Genomic DNA, 13,430 nt, shown 5'->3' on the forward strand with positions numbered 1-13,430 from the left:
AGAGTGAAAAGACAACATACAGAATGTGAGAAAGTGTTTGCAAATCATATAACAATAAGGGACCTATGCCCAGAATATATACAGAATTTGTAAAACTTAACAAATAAAAAAGCAATCAATGAAAATATGGGCAAAGAATTTGAATACATTTTATTCATAGAAGATATGTAAATAGCCAATAAGCACACACAAAAAAATGCTCAATGTCAGTAGTCATCAGGGAATTGCAAATAAAAAATATAATGCTACCACTCTATAGCTACCAGGATGACTAGAATTTTTTTTTAAAGATAAAGAAAAATAAGTTCTGGCAAGGATATGGACAAATCAAAACCCTATACATTGCCAGTGGCAATATAAAATAGAGCAGCAGCTTTAAAAAAAAGTCCAACAGTTCTTCAAAAGTTTAAACATAGTTGCCACAGATCCAACAATTCCATTCTTAGGTAAATACCCAAATGAAATGGAAATGTATGTCCACAAAAAACTTGTACATGAATATTGATAGCAGCACTATTCACAACAACCAAAAAATGGAAACAACCCAAATGTTCATCAACTGATAAGCAGATAAAGGAAATGTGGTAAATCATATAATGGAATATTATTTGACCATAAAAAGAATGACATACTAATACATTCTACAACATAGATGAGCCTCAAAAACATTATGTTAAGTAAAAGAAACCAGATACAAAAGATTACATATTGTATGATTCTGTTCATATAAACTACCCAGAATAGGTAAATCATGATTGCTGGTTTCCACGGAGGGGGAGAAAGGGAGAATGGGGAGTGACAAATTAATGAGGTCACAGTTTCTTTTTGGGGTGATGAAAATATTCTAACCTTGATAATGGTGATGATTGCACAACACTGTAAATATATTAAAAGCCACTGAACTGTGTGCTTTAAATGATTAAAATAGTAATTTTTATGTTATCACATAAAATATATTTGGATCAAAGAAGATCATGCTTTAATTATAAAAAAATGAGATGAGTTTCTTTTGTGGTGATAAAGTGACCTTGAAGGTCATTGCAAAAGGGAAATTTTAAAAAGGTATGGTACAGTGATAGCATGTCCAAAATCTACATGTAGTCTCATACAGTTACTTCTACGGACGCCATTCGCTTAACTGCTTAGATTTTGTGTGTGTGTGTGTTTTTAGTTAATTTGTTACTTTATATGCACACTTTGGAGATGCTCTTTAAATTCCCTTAAAGCAGCCCAATGAAGGAATCCACTTAAATTCCATCAAAATTTTTAAATCACTTCTAAATTTTTTAAAGCAGGCCTATGAAAGAATGCACAATATACTAATGCTAGCTGCAACCTTCTGCTATGAAGCACAGAATTGTAGAATACATTTCTGGCAGAGTGAGATTTGGGGTCAAACCCACTGCTCTTTACTTATGACCATCCATGCACTGGTTTATAAACCTTTTAGAGTCTGTGTCTCAAATATCTTTGCTTCTCTAAAGAGAACAGTGTCTGGCACATAATGGGTGCTCAATAAAGATTTCTTTTAAATGAATTAAATAACATAATATATGCTAAGTGAAAAAATTGCCTTTAACTACCTGGAGAGGCCTGTATTGAGGATGTTTGGAAAGAATGCTTCCTGGAAAGAATTGTGCTATTAATTCCCTTAATGAGATGTTATGAACTACTGAACTTTTAAAGAAGTAATACATTTTTAACTAGCAAAATAAATATTAAAAATAAGCAAAATTTGTAAAAATGTTACTTTCAGGCCAATATTAATTATACTATTAAATATAAAATAATTAACTACTAGATAATTTGTATTATGTATAACAAAATTCAGTGTGGTGGCATTGAGTCCACCTTCCTTGGAAGAGAGCCTTCTTGTGTAATTTAGTCTTACCTTGTGGGGACCAATCCACTTGTGTTCGAGCGAGGGATTTAGCCAAGTCTCTATCTCAAATTTGAGCCATTCCTTGACCACTCCAGATGGTTGCACAGTTGGTAAAGTGCTTGTTCTAAGGAATCAAGTTGAGGCTAAAATAAGGATTAATACGTGTTTCCCTTGTGGAAGAGGGAGCCTAACTTCAGAGGAAAGGGAGGTGGCAGTCCTCTAAAACCCTGTGCCCTGAAGGGATGTGCTTATTAGGCCCAGACTGGGGCAAAGAGCATGAAGGATGATGAGGTCAGAAGGAAAGCCCAAGAGCTAAGGTAAAGACATTAGGGGCCTTTTTAATTCTCTTTGAAGATTTCTGCTTTCCTAATTTCCTCCTTCTTCTCTTATCATTCCATTAATTAATACTCCTGACACCCACTCGGAATTCCCCAGGACTTTTCTTTGGCCTTTTGCTCTTGTCTGTCAACAACCTCCCACTCTGCGAAGTGTTTCCCGCTACAGCTTCTATGATCATCTCAGACCTTCATTATCTTCCTTCTCAATGATTTCAATTAATGTATGGGCTCCTTGTCTTTAGTGTTTCCCCATTTTTGTCCTTTTCAGCCAAAAATCTTCCTGATACACTTAGTTTTTGTAAAAAACTTCTTTCATAATGCCACTCTTTTACTGACTCCCCTGCAGTGCATCCTCAGCCCTTACAATATGGGGCTCAAGTTTGTTAACCAGCATTCAAGGCCTTCCACAGTCCATCCAGTCCACTATGAGTGTTTTTGCTTTTGCTTAATCCCTTCATCTTGTTCATCCAGCAGTCCCCCTCCCCTCTGACGGCTGTCAGTCTGTTTTCTGTATCTATGAGTCTGTTTGTATAGTTTATTTTGTTCTTTAGATTCCATATGTGAGTGAAATCACATGGTATTTGTCTTTCTCTGACTAACTTATTTCATGTAGCATAATACTCTCCAGGTTTATCCATATGGTTGCAAAAGGTAAGATTTCTTTCTTTTTTTACAGCTGAGTAGTGATCCCTTTTGTAAATTTACCACAGCTTTTTATCCACTCATCTACTGAAGGACTCTGGGTTGTTTCTAAAGTTTGGCTATTGTAAATAATGCTGCAATGAAGATGGGGTGCATATATTCTTTTGAATTAGTGTTTTCTGTGTGTTTTTTTATAAAGACCCAGAAGTGGAATTGCTGGGCCATAATGCAGTTCGATTTTAATTTTTTGAGGTAACCCCACACTGCTTTCCACAGTGGCTGTCCCAGTCGACATTCCCACCAACAGTGTACGAGGGTTTCCTTTTCTCTACAGCCTCACCAGCACTTGTTTGTTGATTTATTGATTCTCATTTGCTTTTAATGTTTACATTAAGAACTGGTTTATGTAAGAACAGGAGTGTGATAAAGTAAGGGCTTGCACACTTCTGGGAAAGCAATGGTCTTCCAGAATGAACAAACGCACTTTGCAGAACAATGTCTCAGAGGAAAAGTTGACAGGGCTGAGGAATAGTCATTGGAACATACAATGGCCTGCAACTCCATTCTCCTCAGTTTGCGCTTGGTCAGTTTCTGATTAAGAATTTCGCAAAGACAAGTGGCCATTGTCATAGCAGGAATGCAAGGGTCATATGAGTAAGCAGGAAATGAGACACAATCTTTGTCTCAGAGTGAGTGCACAGCACATCATCAAAAGCATTCTTTCTTTGTGGCCTTCCATACTCACTTGGAATGCCTGCTGAATGTGCATATTGTTATTCTTGGTGCCAGAAGATGCCATATAAGCTGTATTGTGTCCTTATACTTAAGGAAAGGGAAGAGGGAATGAAAGCAGGCAGATGAAGGTTGTGTTGCATTTATTCAGTCTTTCTTTGATCCTCGAAATAAACCCAAAAATTTACTTGATGTCCATGATCTCAAGGCTATCTACAGGTTATACATACTGCCTTTTGCTGGATTACTGAATTGGCAGTGTGCAAGCGCAGGTGTCATCTCACATACTAGCTCTGGTTTTAGACATACTTGATATACACCTGCATTGTTTTCAGAACAAAATTCAATACTTACCTTGCTTTTTTTTAAATTTCAGAACAAACTCAAAATAGTTCAGAACATCCTCTAATAAGTAAGTATCAGTCCAGCTAAATAATATTAAGGAAACCAGGTTGTTTGATACTTGGAGAAATGATATAATTTGGATCTTCTTAACTGAGTGGATTTATTTGTGTTAGGTTATCTGTTGTGAGAACCTTAGTTTTTATTCCTGCCCACACTCCTCCCCCAGACAGCTGTGTCTGTCACCCTTGGCAATGACTTAGCTGCTCCCTCAACCTAAACAGCAGCTGCTGCATGAATAATGCCACACTTGTTACCACTCTGAATTTCCAAACAACTTTATACCCCATTCCAGTAGCTCCTGGGCAACCTATACCCTGAAACTAAGCATATGGGGAAGTTAACATGTAATTATGTTGATACATTTAGAAAGAAAGCTTTCTTGCATAAAAAAAAATGACACAAGTACAAAATTAAAGATGTGTGATGTATTCTGATATTTCCTGTTCATTATGTTTTATTTTTTAATGTAATTTGTAATCTATTAAGTTAGTTCATGACCCACAGTAAGCTGCAGCCAGTCATGGACAAATAAGGCCTTAATGCATGTTAACATTGGTCAAAAGTTATGAGCACCAGCTGTGTGCCCAGCAAACCATCTTTAGAAATATCAAAGATATCTGGAGATACCAAAAGTATTTAGTATTTGGAGATACTTAAGAGTTATAAGATAATGATAAGGCATTGTGTTAAAGGAACTTAAATTGAGTTCATTAAAAGATGTTGGCTTGAGTCCCAAGTGCCACTCAGTAGCTTGGGCAAGTCTTAAAGCAATAATACTCTTCTCAAGTCACAGGACTAGATAAAAATAATGGCTTCCTTACTTCTCTGAAGTGATAAATGAAAGTTAAATAAGACAATGTAAATGACAGGCGGTGATGAAGTATTTTTCCTAGAACTTTATGGATGTTGTTTTACTAAGGATGAACCATAGCATAAAAAAAAAAAAATTGTGCAATAAAGCAAGAAGTGGTGAGAGTACTGATGCTTGGGTTCTCGGGGAAGTCTTACTGGACAGGAAAGGGAGGAGTCTTCTTCATTCAAGTTCTAACAATGCAGCGTGTGTTGCCAATCTTAATATATTTCATATTTCCTAACTGTCTTTAGCATTAACATTTCAGATGTAACCAGTACTTCAGAACCACCTTCCAAAAACGAGGTAGACAATGGACAATTGATCCTTTACAGTTTGGTTCCTTTGGGAGGATTGCCTCTGGTCATTACCTGTTTCTACCTGTTCTGCTGCCTGAGAAGGCACCGAGGTGGGTTCCATCTTCCCTCTACTGCTCTGTGCCACACATTATGGAGTTCATTTACCAGGACTGGTATGTTTTTAGTTAGTTCTTATTGTTTTCTTTTCCAATATTTTGCAATAAACCATGGGTAATGATTTTCTGGGGAAAAACTCATCCTTCCACCAAAAACCCAAAATGGATTAATTCAGGTTCTCCCTAGTCTCAGGGAGACCTGCCTTCCACAACACAGTGTTCTAGTCAAGGGTGGTGGTAAGGAGGGGACTTTGCTGGAATTCACTCATTCTACTTAACGTCAGGCTTTGGCTTGTGTGAGAAGCTCTTCTAAATTTTCAAAGGGTTGAAAGCCAGGTTGAAATAATCTCTCGCGTGTCTGATTTCAGTTAGTTTGTCACATTCCCTTTTTCACAGCCACACCACACCACTCCAGTCACATGTACACTTGCCTCAATGAAGGTCCGTGGTCCTCAGAGGGAATTTGTATGTTTGCACTTTCTGTTGCCATTACAAACACATGCTCAGACTGAACCCTCACCCAACAATAATAATAAAAACTGTGGGTTTTGCATGAAAGAGGAAAACAATTCTTTTCTGCTTTTTAGAGAATTCCCATAATGTCATGAGGGAACACTTAAACACGTAAGAGACAGATGTACGTAGAATTCTAATCTAACTCTGGTCTGAACCACTTCCGTTCTCCTTCTCCTTCTTTTTTCCTCTCTGCCATCTCCTCCCATCTGTTTTCTTACAACAACAACCACAGTGTAGCCATAGGAATTAAGCTAGACCAAGAAACTCTTATTTCTGCCATAAGAACTCTTTGTCTGGACAAAAGTGCTTGTGGTGCTTTGTGGGGAGAACTTCTGGAGCCCAGAACCTCCTCAGAATCCTCAGGGAATCTTCTGATCTTCTGTAACCCCAACTCCACATCCGCAATTCCAAGGATCTTTCTACGGTCCTTCTCGAAGTTTCACCACCTACTCTGGGGCTGTTGGAACTTCTCTTAGAACTTCAGGAAGAAAATCAGAGATAAATCCTTTTATTTATCACGTCCTAAGGGAACAGGGCAGTAGAAATATGCTGGAGGGCTCTCTGGGGTGAGGAGTGAAGACAATGGGGCAGCATGAATTCACAAAATCTGAGTTATATGTGCCATGCTAGTCCCAACAAATAAGCAAGCCAAACTAATAATAATCCTCTCAGTGGTTTGCAAGTGGGTGGACACCAGTGGAGGGGCATTCTACCTTTGCTCTAGCAACAGAGTTTCAATTTAGTGATCTGATTCCAGGACCCATGTTCTTACCAAAACCCTACTTTACAGGGACTTGGGGAAGAATTTGTGTTGTCCTTTACTCATTTTGGTTTCTTATTTTCATTTTTGAATTCCAGGGGAACAAAAGAAGCCTTCTGATACAGCAGAAAGGAGAATTAGTCTGGTATGTTCCCTGTGTCTGTCAAAACAAATGCAATCTATGTTATTTTAAATTGGAGTCTGTATTACTTACCATGTGCCAGTCACTGTTCTAAGTGCTATACATGTTGACTTACTTTTAAAATGTGTTTATTTTACATCCACCTTCATTTGCAGCAGAGAGTCTTCAGGATTAATGAGTTTCAAAATAAGTAGGTGTTTTGGAAGAGCAGGTGTGGCAGTGTAGGCTCAAAGCAGAAAAGTCTGAGACTGAACTATAAACCTTGGCCCTACTCATGGCCTGTTATAGGACTTCAGGCTATTCACTTATTTTCACAAAATTAATTCATAAGGTAGTGAAAGAATGAACCATAAATGACCTCATTAAATGAGTTATGATTTCTTCATAAATCATATCAGCAGATGAAGTGCGACCGCAGACTGAGCTACCATGCAAAAGTCTCTCATGATGTGTGTGGGCTCATCAAGGAAGAGACCTTCCAGACAAAGAAAGGATGTTTTGGAGGCAGTGCCAAATTTTTCTACAAGTTCTTGGAATATAAGCTCAGGCCTTTCTTTTGGGTTCAGCATTGTGTAAATATTGGGACTCAAAAGAGAAAGCAAGATGAGGTAATATATTTCTGAAAAAAATTTATGAAGTTCCTTAATTACAATCAAATACTATAGTCGTGGATGAGGTACTGCAAAGGAACTTGATGTGTGTGTGTGTGTGTGTGTGTGTGTGCAGGTGTGTTTCAGTAAACCAGAGTAGAGATAAAGATGCAGTAAACTTCTTGGAAGTTCCAAAAATGTCAGAGGCAGATATACTGAATAACTACACATATAATATTAAATGGCACTCAGCATTCCCCACCAGTTACCTAATTTTAAATTAAACCAAATACATTTAACTTAAACAACTTGTATTAAGTCTTTAGTGAGCATCAGTGGATATCATTGTGGTGGGTGCTAAAGTTTTGTTTCCTAGAGTAGGGAAATTTTAAAAAATATTATCTCCTTTCCCCCGTTAGTGAACAACAAAAACAATAACAACAAACTGCATTCTGTTACAATCAGGCCTGAGAATTATGAAATCTTTAAAACAATAATCTAATTTATCGTACAAGTAAAGCTCAGCCTGGTCAAAATGCAGTCATATTTCTTCCTGCATAAGCCGGACAAATTATGATGTAAACTTGAATTCAAGAGGGGGTTTTCTGTATGTGCAATTATTTCCAAATTTTGCTTTAAGTTGTTCCTGTCTTTCACTGGAATTCACAGTTTTGCCCCATTTGAGCAGTGAAACATTTCAAAAAGTTATAGAAAAGATGCCACATTAGATCTTTGAGGTTGACTGAAAGTTTCCTAAGAAGGAATTTGTATGGGAACCACCAAATAGAAACCCAAGATAGAAAAGGGAACTGGTAAAAACATGGTAGATACATGTAAAAGCCAAAGCTCTCATTTTTAAAAGTGAATTGTAAACCAGAAGGGTCCATACAAGTGCAAGGCAGGAGAGCTGCTTGGGTGTTTACCTGCCCACCTGCCACATCTCCACCTGCCACAGGCGGGTGCACCAGCCTTGTGGCACCCACCCACTTTGATGAGGCACCCACAGGATAAGTTCAGCCACAGAGCACCAAGCTTTCCTTTTCCCCATTCACCTTAACAGTTCTCCATGGAAATGAGCCATCTTTTGGGAAGAAGCCAGGTAAGGGGATTGACAGACACAGACTGAAAAATATGACAGAGACCTTGTTGACATATCAAAAATTTGTGACTATTTATTAGGTAAAATGACAGTCTTCTTCGGTGCTCCTCCAGAGACTTTAGCCAGGCTCGTCTGAGGGTCAGGTGGAACACTTTCCGTCTGAGCCAAGAGACAGGGAAGTTTAAAGCAATCTCTAACTCTCTCAGTCATCTAGCCTTAGGGTTATATTCAGGGAAGACACCTCCTCAGAGGGGCGCAGTGTACTCAGCAGTTAGTACCTAGCCCCTCAGGATAGTCCCAGACATGTCTGTGTGGGAGAACTCTGCTCAGGAGAAGTGGATGCACCACCGTACACATCACAGTGAGGACAACCAAAGGTCAGATGGGGCATGTAGGCTCTCAAAGGCTGTGGACCTGCTATCTTAAAGCAGGTAGACCAAACTTCAAAAACATAACTTGGCAAAATTGGAATTAAAAAAATTGAAATAACACATCATCTTCATTTTTACCAGTTGAGTCCCCTTGTATAGCTAGGAATGACAAACAAAGAACTGAAAAGAGTGAAAAATGTCAGGACCCATTTTACCCTCAGTTTCCATAATTTCACCTCTTTTACAGAAGTTTTAAAATATCTGACTCTATTTGGAAGTGTAAGAATTTTCTCATGATGGAAATAACTATTGAAATATTTTAAAAACTTTTTCTAAATTTTACCACCCCCAAACAAGACAGAAATTTTCCAATTCCAGGTCTCAAATCATAATAATATATCTTTGATACGTCATAATATTTTTTTCTGCCCCCTTAGAGAGTATCTGTTCTGCTTTATCTTTAATTGTTTTACTCTAAACTGTGTTAATATTATCCATTATGTTGTAGACTACCAGAAGTTCTTGTGGAATATTTGTGCTTTTCTCATAAATTTGGGCAGTGCTTTTCATTTTGAAGAGGAATTTAAGTGTTCTATGACCTCAAAAGTGACTAATAATAAAACACAAAGTAATTATTTTGGAGGAACATAGTGGTCCTTAAACCTTTCATCCTCTAATAAGTGAAAATCTGCTAAGAAAAAAAAAAGATGTCAATGGCATATGTGAAGAAAAGTCGATTCTCTCCATGTATAAGGACTCAATTTAGCCTGCACTCATAGTTTGCTAATAAATATGCATAATCACATCTTTAAATGATAATTAAAGCAATTTTTTTCTCTTACAGGTTGATGTTCCTCAGCCCTGTGGAAGTGAGCAAACTAAAAAGAGCACAAGGCAAAATTCCCAAAACCTGCCTTTAGAAACTGAAGTTTATGATAATGACCCCTGGTGTGGGGTTCAGGAGGAGCCTGGAGTTTATTCTATCCAATGTCTGGAGGAAAACAGACAGGGCGTTGTGTATGCTTCACTGAACCACTCCGTCATTGAAATGAACCAAAGACAGGCAAGAAACATGAAAGAGGCACCTACAGAATATGCAGCCATATGTGTGAGGAGTTAAATCCAGCCCTGATCTCTCATCAGTGATCACTGAATGATCAGCACATCGATACCATTATCTGAGACCCACAGAATGTGAATAATATTCCTTGACCTGAGAAGTTTCACATTAAGGAGATTCATGTTGGTGCTTGAGTCTTAAGGGTCCACAGGACAAATGACTGAAATTTCTCCCAGAAAATTCTTTTGGAGCATTTTATATTACTCCCACAAATAACAAAATCTCTCAAAAACTGAGTGATATCATGAATAGCAGTATAGTAGAACATTTAAACTTAGCTACATTTTAACCAACATATGAAGTTAATATTTTCTTTGGAGATGTCAGAAAGACATGTAGGGAAGAGAGATATGTGTTGTCTGGATTAGTTCACTACACTCTTGAAAAAGAATGAACCAATTTAACCAACTAGCCATAAGTATAGTAATAAAAGTATGTTTGTTTCCAGTTCATCTTTGATAATAAAAATCTGTCAATCTAATGTTGGGGCTTCTTAAAAGTAAAGAGGAATAATTTAGACTTAACAACATACAAAAAGAATGGAAAGAATAAATCATGCAATAAAGATGTGGAATATACCAACTAGATGTGTGTAGAAGTTCCCCATAACTGAGAAACAAATGTTTATACGATTGTAAAGCAAATATCTGTGGTACTAGAGTAATTAATGTATGATGCATCTATAAACAACATGGTGACTCAGTGTTTGGGTTGCATAGACTAATGCATATGGATTGACATAATACTGCTGAATTAATATACTTGTGGGTGTCTGAATAAACATAAAATTCAGTGAGAATAGTTATCATCAGGCAGCTGCATATTGGTGTCTTAGACTGCTTTATGGTTGACCTGATATCAAATTAAAAGCACAATTGATAGAATGGAGAAAAGTCCAGAATATTTAGTTGGCCAGTATGTGTCAATGCAATTTCATTCACCATATCTGCATCTTGTGGTTCTCTTTACTAAGGAGTCAGGGCAAAACATACATAGTGAAGTAGTGCAATTTGATAACCATTTGTTCTAAAATATTGAGGTTGCAGCTACTTTAAAGTATAGCAAGAAGATATGATTTCAGTTTTCCAGAGTACTTGAGTCTATTTCAAAAATAACCTGCAACTTTATTCAACAGCTTGAGGCTATTAGGCTTGTCAGGTGCTGCTACTAAGTAATGCAACAGATCTTACACAACTTGGATAGCAGAGGTTAGAATCCATTTTAGCAAATACATGAGCTGTTGCACAAATGAATGTGAAGGGGGTGTGTGTGTGTGTGTGTGTGTGTGTGTGTGTGTGTGTTTTAGCATCTGGAAGGAAGGGTGGGGACTTACAGAAATGATAAAAGAGAAACTAACAAAATTGACATACCATTTCAGTTTGCTAAAGAAACCCGAAATACCAGAGCAAAAGAGTCATTTAAAAAATTTATGAAAATAATGTATGAAATTATGGGGATAGGAGTATGACATCCCATAACAGCTTTTGTCCCCAAAAAACAAAACATATTTTGTGGCTGAACATTTCTTATGTAACACTGACATTAAGATTCTGACCCCCAGATCGGGGTAGCGGGTATTGTTTTAGAGTCATTATTATTTATCCAGTATGATATCATTACTCCTATAATGTCAAGCAACCAATTTTAGGTAGTCTTTTTTCTAGACACACTGCAGTTACAGAAAACTTATATACAAGAGATAAATAAACTACCCGTGGTATTCTTAAAAATAGAAACAGGAAGTATGGGAGGATACATGTTGCTGTCCTTATCAGATAAATATTCAAAGCTGAATAGTTCCTTCAAAATTAATTTAAATATATATATATATTTCTGTTTATTGTTGAAAATATTCTTAGCATGTATGACCATAATGTTGATAATGATTTCACCTCCGTTAATGATTTATACTTATATTTGTATGATGCTTCCAAAATCACAAATCATTTATGTTTTTGTTTCCTCTTAATAAGAGTTATCAGAGTTATATATATTTCACAAATAAATGTATGTCTATATTATTTGCATGGCTTATTTCATTAATAAAATATGAGAAAAAGATTACATAGATAATCTAATGATTTTCCATGAATTTTAAGCTTGTTTATCTCAATAAGAAGAGAAAGGTATTAAAACTTATTTGGAATCAATTTGGTATTGACTTTTGTACCAAAAAAGTGCATGGACATAAAATATAAGTGATTTTCAAACTTTATGGCACATAAAAACAACTTGAAAAACTTGCTAAATTGCGGATTACCAACTCTCAGCACTCTGAAATTGTGAGTGAGGAGATTCAGCATATGGCTCTATAGTTGTCACCATTAAAAGACGCCCCAGATAATCTGAATATAGGTTTCTCAGTGCAGAGGCTCGTGTGGTATGGACACGAAACAAGAGCAAGATGCCGGTGATGCAGAACCCTATCGAGAGCAGTGGCTCCAATAAAAGGGTTTTTGGAGCGAAGAGCATGAAGAGCCTCAGAAGGGGATCCCTGTTGCTCAGTACTGCTCATCCTCTCCCATTAGCACTTAACTGTGGAGGATGGTCCTGGCTGCCAGAGGAGGTGGGGCACTGCTGGCGCATTTTCCTCGAGACTTGGGTTGGCCCTCCAGACAACTGACGGTCCTTACACCCAAATACTTTTTTAAAAAAGCATATATTATATTTTGTTTTACAAAATATACACACACACATATATATATATATACACACACACACAGACACACACACGTGTGTCTGTGTGTGTGTATACTGTTTTGTCCACCACTAAACCCTTTCTAGGTCCCAGAATTGATCCTCTGGCCTGATCATATCTGTCAATCTGTAGATACATACTTTTTTAAAAAGCAGTTTTAGGTTCAGCAAAGCTGCACAGAAAATACATAGACTTTCCATATACCCTCTGCCCCTACACATACACAGCTTCCTCCATCGTCAACATCCTGGGCCACAGTGATACATTTGTTACAATCAGTGAACCAACATTGACACATCATTGTAAACCCAAGTCCATAGTTTACACTAAGATGAACTCTTGCTGTATTCTATTGGTTTTGACAAATGTATGGGAGATATATCCTTTATTATAATAACATAGAGAATGTTTCGCTGCTCTAAAAATCTTCTGTACTCCACGTATTGTTCATCCTTTCCTCCCTGGAAACACTGGGCAACCATTGATCCTTTTGCTGTCTCCATAGTTTTGCCTTTTCCAAAATGTCATGTAGATGGAAAACCATACTGTATGTAGTCTTTTAAAATCATTTTTAGCACTGAAAAATATTCCATTGTCTGGATGTGCTATAGTTTATATATCCAGTCACCTATTGAAGCACATCTTGGTTGTTTCCAAATGTTGGCAATTGTAAATAAAGCTGTTATAGATATCTGTGTGCAGGTTTTTGTATAGACATACTACCAAGAAAATACCAAGAAAAGTGATTGTTGGATTGTGTGATAAGAGAATGTTTAACGTTGTAAGAAACTACTAAACTGCCTTCCAAAGTGGCTGCATCATTTTACTCTCCCATCAGCAATAAATGAAGGTTTCTGTTGCTCCATATCT

General features: G+C 37.1%; 1 protein-coding gene across 1 annotated transcript in view; it reads left to right on the top strand.

The window, feature by feature from the left end:
• BTLA (B and T lymphocyte associated) overlaps positions 1 to 9,862 on the top strand; it is a 28,523-nt gene extending 18,661 nt beyond the window's left edge. The window contains exons 3-4 of the mRNA XM_054577256.1: positions 6,639 to 6,685; positions 9,587 to 9,862. Coding sequence (XP_054433231.1) covers positions 6,639 to 6,685; positions 9,587 to 9,862 — 323 coding nt within the window. The remainder of the gene's footprint in view (positions 1 to 6,638; positions 6,686 to 9,586) is intronic.
• The last annotated feature ends 3,568 nt before the right edge of the window (positions 9,863 to 13,430 follow it).

This window comes from Pteronotus mesoamericanus, unplaced genomic scaffold (assembly GCF_021234165.1).
Source record: "Pteronotus mesoamericanus isolate MK-2021 breed Mesoamerican mustached bat unplaced genomic scaffold, CSHL_Meso_final contig_42, whole genome shotgun sequence".
Classification (NCBI taxonomy): Eukaryota; Metazoa; Chordata; class Mammalia; order Chiroptera; family Mormoopidae; genus Pteronotus; species Pteronotus mesoamericanus.